At 42.4% G+C, this 14,746-nt stretch overlaps 1 protein-coding gene across 1 annotated transcript in view; it reads left to right on the top strand.

The window, feature by feature from the left end:
- Positions 1 to 14,746, top strand: part of BEGAIN (brain enriched guanylate kinase associated) — a 139,790-nt gene that overhangs the window by 42,160 nt on the left and 82,884 nt on the right. Inside the window, exon 5 of the mRNA XM_077820009.1 lies at positions 1,857 to 1,923. Within this exon, the coding sequence (XP_077676135.1) occupies positions 1,857 to 1,923 (67 nt within the window). The remainder of the gene's footprint in view (positions 1 to 1,856; positions 1,924 to 14,746) is intronic.

Here is a 14,746-nt window from a genome sequence, read left to right as displayed (position 1 = left end):
TGGTGCACAGGATACAGTCCCTCTGTTCAGGTTCTCACATTCTGGTGCTCTATGCATACTTATGCCCGGGAATGGCACTGGCTCTTGTGTTTTCGGGGCTTCTGGCACAATTTGCCTCTAAATATAGTAAGAAAATATGACAAAGTGGTTGTCTCAAGAAGTGGATGGTAAATATATTGCTAAAGCCTTGGGCTTTAACATAAGAATGGCCATACTGGCTCAGACCAAAGGTCCATCCTGTCTGCTGACAGCGGCCAATGCCAGATGCCCCAGAGGGAGTGAACCCAACAGATAACGATCGAGTGATCTCTCTCCTGCCATCCAGCTCCACCCTCTGACAAACAGGGGCTAGGGACACCATTCCTTACCCATCCTGGCTAATAGCCATTAATGGACTTAATCTCCATGAATTTATCTAGTCTCTTTTAAACCCTGTCATAGTCCTAGCCTTCACAACCTCCTCAGGCAAGGAGTTCCACAGGTTGACTGTGCTCTGTGTGAAGAACTTCCTTTTATTTGTTTTAAACCTGCTGCCCATTAATTTCATTTGGTGGCCTCTAGTTCTTATATTATGGGAACAAGTAAATAACTTTTCTTTATTCACTTTCTCCACACCACTCATGATTTTATATACCTCTGTCATATCCCCCTTAGTCTCCTCTTTTCCAAGATGAAAAGTCCTAGCCTCTTTAATCTCTCCTCATATGGGACCATTCCAAACCCATAATCATTTTAGTTGCCCTTCTCTGAACCTATTCTAATGCCAGTATATCTTTTTTGATATGAGGAGACCACATCTGTACACAGTACTCAAGATGTGGGCATACCATGGATTTATATAAGGGCAATAAGATATTCTCCATCTTATTCTCTATACCTTTTTTAATGATTCCTAACATCCTGTTTGTTTTTTTGACTGCTGCTGCACACTGTGTGGACGTCTTCAGAGAACTATCCACGATGACTCCAAGATCTCTTTCCTGATTAGTTGTAACTAAACTAGCTCCTATCATATTGTATGTATAGTTGAGGTTATTTTTTCCAGTGTGCATTACTTTACATTTATCCACATTAAATTTCTTTTGCTATTTTGTTGCCCAATCACTTAGTTTTGTGAGATCTTTTTGAAGATCTTCACAGTCTGCTTTGGTCTTAACTATCTTGAGCAGTTTAGTATCATCTGCAAACTTTGCCACCTCACTGTTTACCCCTTTCTCCAGATCAATTATGAATAAGTTGAATAGGATTCGTCCTAGGACTGACCCTTGGGGAACGCCACTGGTTACCCCTCTCCATTCTGAAAATTTACCATTTATTCCTACCCTTTGTTCCCTGTCTTTTAACCAGTTCTCAATCCATGAAAGGATCTTCCCTCTTATCCCATGACAACTTCATTTACATAAGAGTCTTTGGTGGGGGACCTTGTCAAAGGCTTTCTGGAAATCTAAGTACACTATGTCCACTAGATCCCCCTTGTCCACCCGTTTGTTGACCCCTTCAAAGAACTCTAATAGATTAGTAAGACATGATTTCCCTTTACACAAACCATTTTGACTTTTGCCCAACAATTTATGTTCTTCTATGTGTCTGACAATTTTATTCTTTACTATTGTTTCAACTAAATTTTCCCAGTACGGACATTAGACTTACTGGTCTGTAATTGCTGGGGATCATCTCTAGAGCCCTTTGGGGTTACATTAGCTATCTTCCAGTCATTAAACTCCTAACTATTGATAGGCAGCAGAAGTAAATATACTTTAATATTAATGGGAGCCCAAGTTTATGCTGAGGTGCAAAAATACAGGTAAAAAGAAATATGCAAACCTTCTAATTATATCATCTCATCTTTGTTTTAGGATACAAAACAATTACCTAGCCTTACAAAGAATTAATCAGGACTTGGAAGATAAACTTTACAGGATGGTAAGTTTTTTTAAAAAAATTAAATATATTTTTATGGTTCTTAAGTTACAGGACAAATGGCTGCATAACTGGTATGATTAAGCTTGTGTTGTACACAAGGGGATACTAAACCAGGGAGCATGACTTTATCAATCTAATGAGCCAGCCCTGTAGCTGGCGTATATCTGCATAGTTCTATTAACTTCAACAAAGATGTGTCAATTTATATCAGTTGATGATCTGGCTGGACAATTTTGGCTTTAAAAGAATTCTGGTTAATATCTTCTTTTTCCTTAGGTTTGTAATATTTAGGTTTTAATTAAGAAAAAAAGATTTAAATGAGGCAATCCAAATGACCAAACTGAAAAATTTTTCATGGCTCTTTGGTACATTCATTCAGCTTTATCAAGTGATTTAATTGAGCTTGGAGAGTTTTCATATTCTGTCATAACTATCAGTCAGTCTCAGTATATTCATTTCTGTGTCAACATTGGTCCTACTGCGATAGGCCAGTTAGTAACTAAGGGGGAGAAATTATTGCACCAGGTATGGGCCTCTAGGTTTATAAGCATTATGAATAAAGCACATGAACATACAGTCACACTCTGCTTGGAGCTGTAAAAATACCCTGTAATTTCATCAGTGGGGATGCTTATTTGTTAATGCACTTTTAACATAATATTCATTTCTAGGAAGATTTTAAAGAGAAATGTGGGTGTGATGTTGAGGAGGGATATGCATGGAACAACAATTGTAAACATTGTGTTGTGAGGAATTCTCTTGCAGTGCCTGGATCTCAGAAGGTCTTCAGGTCTTTACCCTTCCTGGACCCTTCACATCAACCCTGTAACCATCCATTCCCAACTCACCTTCCTTTCTGGTCCTTTAACAATCCCTCATGCATGCACATACATACTTAATGCTGACACAGCCCTTTAAGGATGCTAGTGCAACACCTGGGGCATATTGCACAGAATAGCATATAACAGTTGAATGGAGAGGCAGACTGGAGCTATGCAAAACAAACTGGGCTTGACAATGTGCCTGATGAAGATGGGGGAATTTCAGATTTAGAAAAAGAGGACGACAGGAAATGGATTGTTAGACATTGGAGGGTGAAATAGGGAGGGAATCCAGGAATGCACAATTTAAAGCCCTCCCCCCACCCCCAGCTCTAAACCAAAAATTGGAAACAGAACCTTAAATCTGAAGATTTCTCCTCCAGGCTCCAAATATCCTTGGACCCATTCATATCCCAGGAATTTTGTGCAAATAAAGGATGCAAGATGTGATCCATAGTTAATAAAACATCAAGACATTAGTAACTGGAAAACAATTGATAAAGTGAGGGGCAATGATGGAGAGAGTGAGCAGATTTGTCTTTAAGTTATATATATTTGATTATATCCTTGTCCCCCATCCATGATATGCTCATTTCTTCTTTTATTGTAAGATCCTTGGAACAGGGATTGTGTCTCCAGCTGTGTTCGGAAAGCATCTAGCATGCTGTCATTGCGACCACAGTGCAACTAAATAATGACACTTCAAAATTCCAATTGGTAAACAAAAAGAAAGAAAGAGGTAACTCCAGGCACTCATAGAAAGTCACAGTTTTCTAGGTCATACCAGATACTTCGAAATAAACATGAGCTCTCAGACCCACAAGAGAATCTGTGCTTTAAAGCATGAGAAGAGAATCTCGCAATGAGTGGAACAGGACATGGTCCCAGTGGAGACCCTCACCTTTCTTTATTCCTTCCAGCATGAGAGGAAGTGAAGACTGATTCACAGGAACTGAAGAGGATCTCCAAGACTTTATGGAGCACTTAATCTCAGAGTTGCTTTGTCTTCTGAACATTGAGACAGGAGAACCTGTTGGCAAAACCAGACAAAATCAAATGGAAACTAATAAAAACAAGGAGGATTATAGCAGATAGGGTGCCATGCTTGATTCAAATGGCCCAAATCATTTGATTTTCAGCACACATTGCAAAGCCCAAGCTTTTCGGAAGAGTGGGGTGAATTAAAAGCTGAGCTGGCTATTATTGTAGGCTAGGATCACAGAGGTCTTTCTCCCCCCACTTTCTGTGTTGGGGAAGCAGCGGGACGGATTTTTGTTGTCTAGGTCAGTTTGTGTTTCACTGTATTTCAAAAGCATTTAAAGCCTCTGGATGGATGGTGCTGTTTTATAGAAATCCCAATAAACTTAAAAAATAGGCAAAAAACAAACTCATGCAAGCCTTGCTTTACCTTTGCCTATATATTTTGGTTCATATTTGGGTACTGAACAGTTAACATATCCAAATGGAATGAACAGGGAGGAGGTTGGGGAACAAAGGCAATACTTTTACAGTCCTACAACAGCATGTCTGCAGGCGGAGTCCCATTGAAGTTAAAAGAATGCTGTTCAGACAAAGGGCTCTGAATGCTTCTCTGCTGGTGCAGGATTGGGGCCTAAATTTGCTTTGTTTTTGCATCTATCCTCCCCCCCCCCCCAAAAAAAAAACAGAAAAGAAAAATATTAGGTGGACAAGGCAAAAAAAAACCAAATCTAGTAACTGCCCTATTTTGGAGGAATCTGGAATTTTAAATTCACTTGTGCCTACTGTTAAAAGTGGCGTAAAAATTAGTTCCATTAAATAGAAAAAAAAACTGAGATTTTTCTTTGTGTATCAGTTGTTTTTCTCCTAACCTGTGCCTGCTTTTAAATACTGACCTATAAAACATTTTTTTAAAAAAAACTTTAACAACCTTGTGACTCTAGCCAAGTATTGTTGCCCAACTGAAAGTCGAAAAACAAAATGTAATCCATACTATCCCTGCTGAACGTGGCTAAAGGTTGAAACATGCGGTCCTTATTCAGATAAAAAAAATCAATGTTAGTATGGTCTAAATAAGCACTACCATACTAAATTCATGTTACACCAGAAGCTAACAGATTAAGAACTTCAGCTTCTGCTGCTACAAACGTCTGTTCATAGCATAGTCAAGATCTGGATTTGGAGAAGATTTGCATGCTCCTGTCATCATCAACTTGTAGAGAAGTAAAATACAAACAATATCACAAGGTTCAAATCATTGGGATTTTCAGTCTTTATTGTCCAATTTTTAAGTTCTTCACCATTTTGACTTCAGAAATTACACCCAGGTGGTCTACAGCTATAGCAAGGCATGTATCTATCTATGCCATACATTGGGATATCAGAGGAAACTCAACCAACCAACACCCTTAATCTACAGCAAATTTGCATGCAACAATTTCACTGGTTGTATGAAGGAGATTGCACAGGTGGATTACTTGGTCCACCTGCACAAATCAACACAAATCTCCCAGCACACACACACCCTCCACACAAATACCCACACAGAATATGCAATAATCCGAAACATCACCCTGAAACCTAGAATATCTGTTGAATTGGTGTGAAGCACTGAGGACAGCTACAAGCATAACTGAGAGCTCTTTTTGTTTAGAAGAGTGTTTCCCAAACTTGGGACGCCACTTGTTCAGGGAAAGCCCCTGATGGGCCAGGCCGATTTGTTTACCTGGTGTGTCCGCAGGTTTGGCCGATCGCAGCTCCCACTGGCCGCAGTTCGCAGTGCCCGGCCAATGGGGGTTGCGGGAAGTGGCGGCCAGTACGTCCCTCGGCCTGTGCCACTTCCCGCAACCCCCATTGGCTGGGCACTGCGAACTGCAGCCAGTGGGAGCCGCGATCGGCCGAACCTGCGGACGCACCACGTAAACAAACCGGCCCGGCCCGCTAGGGGCTTTCCCTGAACATGTGGCGTCCCAAGTTTGGGAAACACTGGTTTAGAATATCACCAGATTCAATCATCACTGGGAACTGCAGTCTGCTTCTGTCCAATTTTTAAGTTCTCAGCCATTTTCAGGGAATGGGGTTAGGGTTTCAGGTACTAGTATGCCATGAGAACCCGATTCTCATTTATATTATGGCCACTGTTGCAATGTAAAATAGAGAAGTTACATTTATACCCATTGTAAAGAGAGATCAGTATAAATGAGTGTCAGGCCACAAAATGTGTTAAGACACTTGAGCACTCCACTGGTGGTTATTCTGATTCCTGTCTATGAGTGAGGAGCAGAGCTCTGGGGTTCCAGACACTACTTTATTCAAATCTTGCATGTTCTGGGGCTTATCTAGTCTCATGTCCATAATTCATTCTCCAACATCTCCAACAGGGGAACCTTCAGATGAATGAAATATGACTACAGTTTAGCAATGTCCAGAGCTCAAGGATAGGTGAGTCTGTCATGGAGATATCACTTAAAAGAAACAGGTCTCGTTGGGCAAAAATTTTTGGAAGAAGTTTCATGTCAAAAAAGTAGATTCTGTGATACTGCTACATTTTGCAAATTAGTGTCAGTTTCATACAGGGCCATAATTAGGGCAAGGTGAGTGGGGCAGCTGACCAGGACGCTGAGCTGCCAGGGGCACAAAATGGGGCAGCCCACAGGATCAGGCCCAGCAGCATCAGGGCCCCCCATAGGATTGGGCCCAGCAGCGTCTGGCTGGAGCCAAGGATGCTCAGGGCCTCCTCTGCCCGCAAGGTTGCGGGCCCAGTGATCCCGGCTGGATCAGGTTCCCAGGCACTAGGACCCTGGGCAGGGTGGCAGGCAGGCAGTGCGCTGAGTGCTGCTTGGCTCCTATGGAGCATGCTCATTGCACAGTAACGTCTGCTGAAGCCGCTGCCCTCACTGGGGATTTAAAAAGTTAAAGGGGGGCAAAGGGAGCAAATGCGGGGGTAGGTAGGGTCTGAGCAGGGGGTGGAAACTGACTGCATGGGGGTGGGGGGCAAACAGCTGGAAGTAGAGGCAGGGGAGGGGCAAAGGAGCAAAATAGCAGGGGTTAGGAGCCAGAGTTTATCCGGGGTGAGGCACTGCCACATGGTGGCAGAGGACGAAGCCCCAGCACAGGATGGGGCAGAGCGGGTAACAGTTACCCCGGTGGGATGAGCCACCTTCCCTGCTTGGCAAAAAAGGGGAGGGAGGACAGAGGGGACCTTCCATGCTTTTCCATGAGAAAATGTTCAGACAAGAAAAACGAAGACCTCCTGGGCCACTTGTGATTTGCAGTTAGGGGAAGCAACAGTAGAAACAAAGAAAGTAAACACTGCACAAGTAAAACATGCCCTGCTCCCTCCTTGAGCTGTGTTTTCCTGTTACTGTGACCTACCCTTACCTGTTGCTGCCCCAGCCTGATTCAATTGTTATTACAGAGAACAGAATAAGAAGCCTCCCTCTGACCCATTGTTATAATGCTCCATCCCCTGGCCAGCAAGGTGCACTCACACATCAGGGAATTGACACCTTCAGGGCAAACTGGCCAAGGATGCTGAACACACCTTGGCTTTTCTTTTAGAAGGTCTCTACTTTTGGGCTACGGACAATTTTCAGTTGTGCCCGGACAGATAAAAATGCAGGCCATTCACTGCACAGGTGAAGAGACCAACAGGGAAATCTGCACTAGGTGCAAATCTGAATTGGGGCTGCTGGTGAGATATGCACTAGCAAAGGAACAGGTCCACTGTGACCGGTCCTTGTAGCATTCTAGGCTGTGATCCAGCCAGTCTGTTCCTGACACCCTTCTCTATTAGACCAGGGCCATCACCTTGGTGATATGTCCATCTACTCACTATAACCATGTGTGGCAAGATGTGACTCACCAGCACAGTGCCTCCCGCTGGTCATCCTGGGAATTAGCTCTCCAGCCTCCAGAGTGCCCTCTGCAGGCTGGTGTCCCACTTGCTTCAGGCCCCAGTGTTCCTCCCAGACCCCGGTGCCCCTTCCCTCAGTGTTCTGCCCTCTGCAGTCTCCTGGCAGTCTCTGGGTCTCCCCGCCCCGGGGAATCCCCACCTTGCCTCAGCGGCTACTGCCAGTCCTCATCTAGCCCCCACACACTGCAGTCTGTACCACTTATCAGCAAGGAGGGTTTGGACCTGCTGCCTTTGCCTACCCTTAGGCTGCCCCTCTGCAACCCCAATACCTGCTTTAAGCCTTCAGCAAGGCCTGCAGGCTGGGGGTTTTCCAGCCTGGAGCTCCCCAGCTCCTCTGGCCTTTCCCCAGCCCTGCTTCACTCTAGGTACCCTGGTGAGCTCCCAAGTAGCCAGTCCCACCTCTCTCCACAGTTAGAAAGAGACTGCCTGAGTGCCTGGCTCTCAGCCTTTTATAGGGCCAGCTGTGGCCTCATTGGGGCGTGGCCCCAGCTGTGGCTGCCTTCCCCATCAGCCTAGTCTTTGGCTTACAGCCCCAGCCCTCTCCCAGGGCTGGCTGTAACCCTTTCAGGCCCGGAGCAGGTGACCACCCCGCTATACCATGGCATTGGCATGGTCTCACACTGAAGCACCGCATAATCTGATTTCACAATCACCACAGCCATATACTCTCTTCTGTCCCCACACTTAGGTGTAAGGGGCCTTGCCTGGCCAGAATTTAAATGCCATAGAACCATAGGGTTAGAAGGGACCCTAAACGGTCATCTAATCTAACCTCTTGCCAAGATGCAGGATGTATGATGCCTCTTATCAGCTATCACAACTTAGCTTCCGCAACTAAATGATACTTCCCACACTGGCCTTATACAAACAAGCCATGCTGCTATAATCCTTTACCTTTAAAGGGACATAATCACAATTTGCTTGGCAGGATTCAGCAGGAGAAATGATCAGGTATAAACCAACCATAATATTGTACTAGGAAGCAAACAATAATCAATACTCTTCTTAGAAAAATAAAATCACAATGCAAAAGGTAAAAAGCAAATCTTATAACCTCCCCCACCCTAAAATGGCTGACTCCATCATATAAAGGCCAGAGAAAGGATGGCTTCTGCTTATACAGAGTCAGATGCTATGGTGGGAATTCAATTGCTAGATAATCCTCCTCCATGGTAGATTCATTCTTTGTTTACTCTTGAGCCCCTTTTATTCTCCACTGTGTCACTGAGAGAAGTGGCTGTTTATTCTAGCCACAGTCTCACTGCGGGGTGATGGAAAACCACCAATATCGCTTCTTTTATAAACAGAAAAGCAACTTTTTGTCTTTCTGAATATGTTTTATGCTATTAAGTCATTGCAGAATCCATATTTATGTTATGATTATTTTCAGTCCATGTTGATTTTCGGTGCCTAACAATGAGTTTACTTACAGGATATATAGGATGCTATAAGGATGTTAAAGGATGTGAAAATGAATGTGGCACCTAAAAGAATCATACAGTAGCTTTTATTGTCTACCTACTGTACCAATACGCAAAAATAAACGCGTTATTACTCTATAATATCCTAACTCAAAAAAAACGGTAGTGGGTGCAAATATGCTTGTTCACCCAGAACGCCAAAATGCCTCGTTACGGCTCTGGTTTCACAGAATCGTTTCAGTTGGGAGAAAAAATGAAAAAAAGTTAGAAAATTTGACTTTTTTTAAATAAAGCATTTCAATTTTCAGTTCAAAACAATTCATTTCAACATTTCCTTTTAGTTTTTAAAAACTAAATTAAATGTTTTTAACTAGTCAAAAATAAAGCATTCAACATTTCATTTGACCTGAAATAATTTCCTCACCCCCCCCGCCCCCAGTTTTTGAGAATTGCCAGAGAATCCCCAAAACAGCTCAACTTGTGAGAGGCCAGGGCAATGGAACTGAAGAGTTGGGGGAAGGGTTGGTGAATCTGGTTGGAAACCTCAGTTTTTCATAAACGTCTAACAAACGGATTCAACCAAGGCAATAAACCAGTAAAAAAGTATTATTACTTCACCTACCTTGTCTCTCTGCGTGAGCCAAGGCATGGACTTTAGAATAAAAATCTGTACCTGGTTTTCCCATGACAGCTACCAATCAGCCATTAGTATTTAGATAAAAAACTTGGAAGATGGATACAACTAGGAAATGTCAGGCTATTTCTGACTTATACCTAAGGACTCCGAAAACCCAGCATGTGATTTTGCTCCTGCATAAAGAATGAAGACTTTGAAGGTGACTTTGAGCAGTTGGAGTGATTTAGAGCACCTCTTTTTTCTGCACTAAGAAGCACTTGCATTTTTTCTTTTTGCTGAATGCCTGATGAAAGTGAAATGGAGGTGACCTAAATATACTTTAAGGGATTTGCATCCCAAAGACAAGAAAATTTAGAGTCAGCGCTACCTGACAGGCTCATTTTCTCACATTCAGTGAGGACAGTTGTGAATTTTCAGAGACATTTAGAGGGATAGTCAGTCAGGGCAGAATCCAGAGAAAGTGTGTTTCTGAGAGCCAAGAAAAATTCCTAAAAATCTTCTTTTTGGGACAAAATTACTCGAAATGCCAAGTAATTTATAAAAATAGCTATTGAAAAATCTAATTTCCTAGATGTTTTAAGACCTTTTCTTTTTATCTTAGAGCCACTTTTCTTTACTCCCAAAACCCATGTCTAGCTATTGCTCTCACACACCTTCTTCCCTCCACAAATTCACTCTACATTCAGTTTTCCTCTGTCCAAATCCTTTTCAGTAACCTCACCAGCATGACAAAGTATTCAGCTGTTGCCAACAGGACTGGCTCAAGCTTTTTTGCCACTCCAAGCCAAAAAAAAAAAAAAAAAAAAGCAGCCTGGACTGCCGAAGTCAAAAAAAAAAGTCAGCATTGTGGAGATGTAAATGCATATCCATGCACAAATCTGAGACTTGCGTACACATCAGCTGTTCTGTGCACATGATTTGAGCAGGCACAGATTCATTTTTCATTCTGTGTGTTTGTGTACAGGAGTTAGTTTTCCACTAGTAATGGCATAGATGAACCATAGAATATCAGGGTTGGAAGGGACCTCAGGAGGTCATCTAGTCCAACCCCCTGCTCAAAGCAGGACCAATCCCCAACTAAATCGGGCTTTGTCAAGCCTGACCTTAAAAACATCTAAGGAAGGAGATTCCACCACCTCCCTAGGTAACGCATTCCAGTGCTTCACCACCCTCCTAGTGAAAATGTTTTTTCCTAATATCCAACCTAAACCTCCCCCACTGCAACTTGAGACCATTACTCCTTGTTTTGTCATCTGTTACCACTGAAAACAGTCTAGATCCATCCTCTTCGGAACCCCCTTTCAGGTAGTTGAAAGCAGCTATCAAATCCCCCCTCATTCTTCTCTTCCGCAGACTAAACAATCCCAGTTCCCTCAGCCTCTCCTCATAAGTCATGTGTTCCAGTCCCCTAATCATTTTTGTTGCACTCTGCTGGACGTTTTCCAATTTTTCCACATCCTTCTTGTAGTGTGGGGCCCAAAACTGGACACAGTAGATGGATTGATCCCACATGTCCATTTCATATTGCAGCACTTGCTAGTTCTGACTCAGTGGCTGAAAATAACAAAATGGGAGGCTGTTTCTAAAGTCTCCTTCCTTTCTGCCAAAGTCAGAACTTTTCTTCCTCTCCCCATCCCCAGTAGGAAATCTTTCACTAATTCTGACAGCCTGAGGACGTACAGAACCTCTCTCATCACCCTGTTTTGTATGGCGACAGAAGACATCTCACTTTCAATTTTCTTTTTGTAACAGAGCAGGTCCTCCTTGCTTTCCAACATGCTGCATGTCTCCTGGTTTCTATTTCCAGTTTGTGATTGCTCTATATTTACTAAGCATCTGCCTGGGTTTTGGACTCTCTCTGCTTCCAGGTAAAATGACCAGACGGTTCCAATTTTCAGGGAATATTCTAGTAACAGTTGTTTTTAAGTATCCTGGGATATGTTCCTGTTTACTGAGTTTTTCAAGCCATCCATTTCATCCTGGTACCTGAATTTCCATGTCCATGTCTGTCTGTCAGAATACAGGGCCTGTCTCCTGGCCAGCAGGTGGAAGGTAATTTCAGCTGGAATTTCCAAAAGAAGCATGAGAGAGTTATGTGTTCAAATCCCATGAAATAGGGGTTAGGCACCTAACACGCTTAGGCTCCTTTAAAAACACCAACCTGGGTCCATTGTCATTATTTGTGAATGCATTATTAGTGAGGAGTCCAGAAAGACCTCTAGGCTGCATAACATTTTGATAAAGGAAAGGGGGCAAATACTCTTTAGTGAAAGTGATATTAGGTTTCCTCTTCCTGCTAGGATCACCTGTGTCTTACCTAGCTTTACCTTCAGCCAGTACTCATCATCCAGGTTCTGTTTTCATTCATGGACCTGGTGCTTGCATTTAAAGTGATGGCTGCCACATGAATATAGCTGATGTTAAAGGCTTTGATGTCTTACAGTCACCATGTCCAGTAGTTTGATGTACACATTGAATTATATGGGGGAGCGAATGGAGTCTTGTGGGATTCCAGGAGTGAGAGTTCTGGAGGCAAAGGTGTGTTTGCCCATTGTGATCATCCAGGGTCAGCCTCTGCTGAAGGATCATAACCAACTGAATGGGTAACTGCTGACCCCCTCTAGAGCTCAGAAAAATCCCAGAGCATGGATGTTTGCCCATTGTTCTTGACTAGGAGGAGATTGGCTGCCAGCAAATGTTTGTGCACCTCATCCCAGAATAAAACCTAAGAATAATACCTAGTTCTAATGTAGCACTTGTCATCTCAAATGCTTCACAAAGGAAGACAAGAATCAGCAACCCAGTTTTTACAGATGTGGAAACTAAGATTCAGAAAGGTGAAGTGAATTGACCAAGGTCACCCAGCAGTCCAGTGGCAGAACTGGGAATATAAATCATGTCTCCTGAGTCCCAGTCCAGTGTCCTATCTACTGGACCACATAGGATATTGATAGATGACAGGCACAGTTGGAGATGAGACAGCTTTCCACCAGTTTTTATCCCTACTTTTTTTAAAATACAGATGAAAAATAGACAGGCAGTGTTTGTCATAGCCTAAGAACATACCTGAATGGAATCCATTTAGTCTGGTTCCCTGTCTCTAGAAGTGGTTTCTACCAATTGTTTCCAAAAAATCTATTTTTCAATGAAAGAAGAAACACCTCACAGAAACAGACAGCCCAGCAGCTACAGAGTTCAAAACAATGTAATTTTGACTGCGCAGGAGGGAGTATGAAATTAATCGAGATAGGAAGAAGATAATGACTTGGGGAGGCACATAGAAAAAAAGAGGGAGAAAGGTTAGCTTGAATATTGGACCTCTAATAATTGAATCCTGTACACTCAGAATCGTATATAGAATCATTATTGTTATGACATTTGTCAGTTTTATTATTACAGTGACTGTCTCCAGCAGCATCCTCTCTGTTCACTATAGACTTAGTTACTTGCCTCTTTTACAGGAAACAAATATTTCTTCTTTCAAGCTAGTGTCATTGCAACATTCTCGGAAGATGTTATTAAATTGACACAAGGGGATTATCATGGATCAGCACCATCTCTCGTCCCTCCAGCTAAAATGTATTTAGTACATTACCACCCAACACTGCTCTACCCTCGGAATCCAGGCTGTTCATTTAAATTCACTGATATGCAGGGAGATTTAAATTAAATTAACAAAATTTGCTTGTAATTAGAAGCAGTGGCCGCATAGACCAGGAGGTAGACCAGCTGGTTCAAGAAAAGGCTCTTACTAATAAGATGAAAATTAGAGTATGTCTTTCTTCAAGCAGAGTAACAATGGTGGGAAAGTGGTGTCAGATGAAGACTATATGATGGTTTTATCTGGATGGTGTGGCTAAAGGCAAGGTTAGGCAATTTGACCTTTCTTTCTGTACTATAAGCACATGGCAGTAGGTATAGTTTGCATGCAAAAGAAAAAAAATCAAAATAAGACACATGCTTCTCTTTCTGGAGAGAGGAGGAGACAAGAAAGGTATTTGCAGTACTTTGTCACTGGGTTGGTCTCAGGATATGAGTCAAGATGAGTGAGGTAATATCTTTTATTAGACCAGCTTCTGCTGGTGAGAGAGGCAATCTTGTCTTTCCCCAAACAGAAGTTGGTCCAATAAAAGATAGGAGAAAGACATTCCAGATGTGTTGTCAGGTTGCTTAATGCAGTATTGGAAGGCACCCAGATACCACAGTGATACGTGTGGTATAAAAAATTATGTAGGATAGAAAATAGAATTACATCCAGTTATAAACATAACTAAAGCTGGAAACAGCTAGTTCTGCAGAGAAATAGCCCTGTGAGAACAGGCCAAAACAGTTATAAACAGGAAAGGAACTTTTAACAGAATGCTACAGTCTTAATCTAGGACTGGGGAAAAACAGAAGAGTGTAGAAAAAACAAACAAAAAAACCAACCTCCAGTGGACTTTCAGTGGGTGCACACGTTTCCTTATTTTGCACCATTTAATTGCTGCTTGTTCTACATCACCTTTCCACATATCCTTCTGCAGGAGGTGGAGACAACTGGCCCACAGGAAGTAGAGAAAACAGGGTACAGGGCCTACTTTGTCTTGCACACCCAAACTCTGGATGGCCTGAGAAGAGATGACAAAAGAAAATGTTTCAATTCAAGCAGACCTGACCTAACATGAAATATTTCTATTTTCCTGATGAGATCAGGGTAACATTAAATTAGGATTATTTCTCTGTAACTGAACTAAACTACGAGGAGCAGATCCTACTCCTGAATGACAAAGCTCCTATTGGACTTCAGTACAAGCAGGCTTGCACCCTATGGGAAAAATACCGAACACTTAACATCACTACTTTTCTACAGAACAAGGGCAAACAAAGAGTGACTCAATATTATTCAAGCTCCTTGCTTAACAAACTGCATCTTAGCACTTCCATAACACAATTTCTTTCTGTGATATGTTATTAATTATACACAATTTTTTTAACCATACACCATGCAAATTAACCTTTGAATCTGTGACATTTGGTAGTCAAGGAAACAAACCTTTGAGGCCTTTTCTAG

Source organism: Eretmochelys imbricata, chromosome 6 (genome assembly GCF_965152235.1).
Source record: "Eretmochelys imbricata isolate rEreImb1 chromosome 6, rEreImb1.hap1, whole genome shotgun sequence".
Lineage (NCBI taxonomy): Eukaryota > Metazoa > Chordata > Testudines > Cheloniidae > Eretmochelys > Eretmochelys imbricata.
The sequence above is the reverse complement of the archived record's forward strand: the minus strand, read 5'-3'. Positions and strand labels throughout refer to the sequence as shown.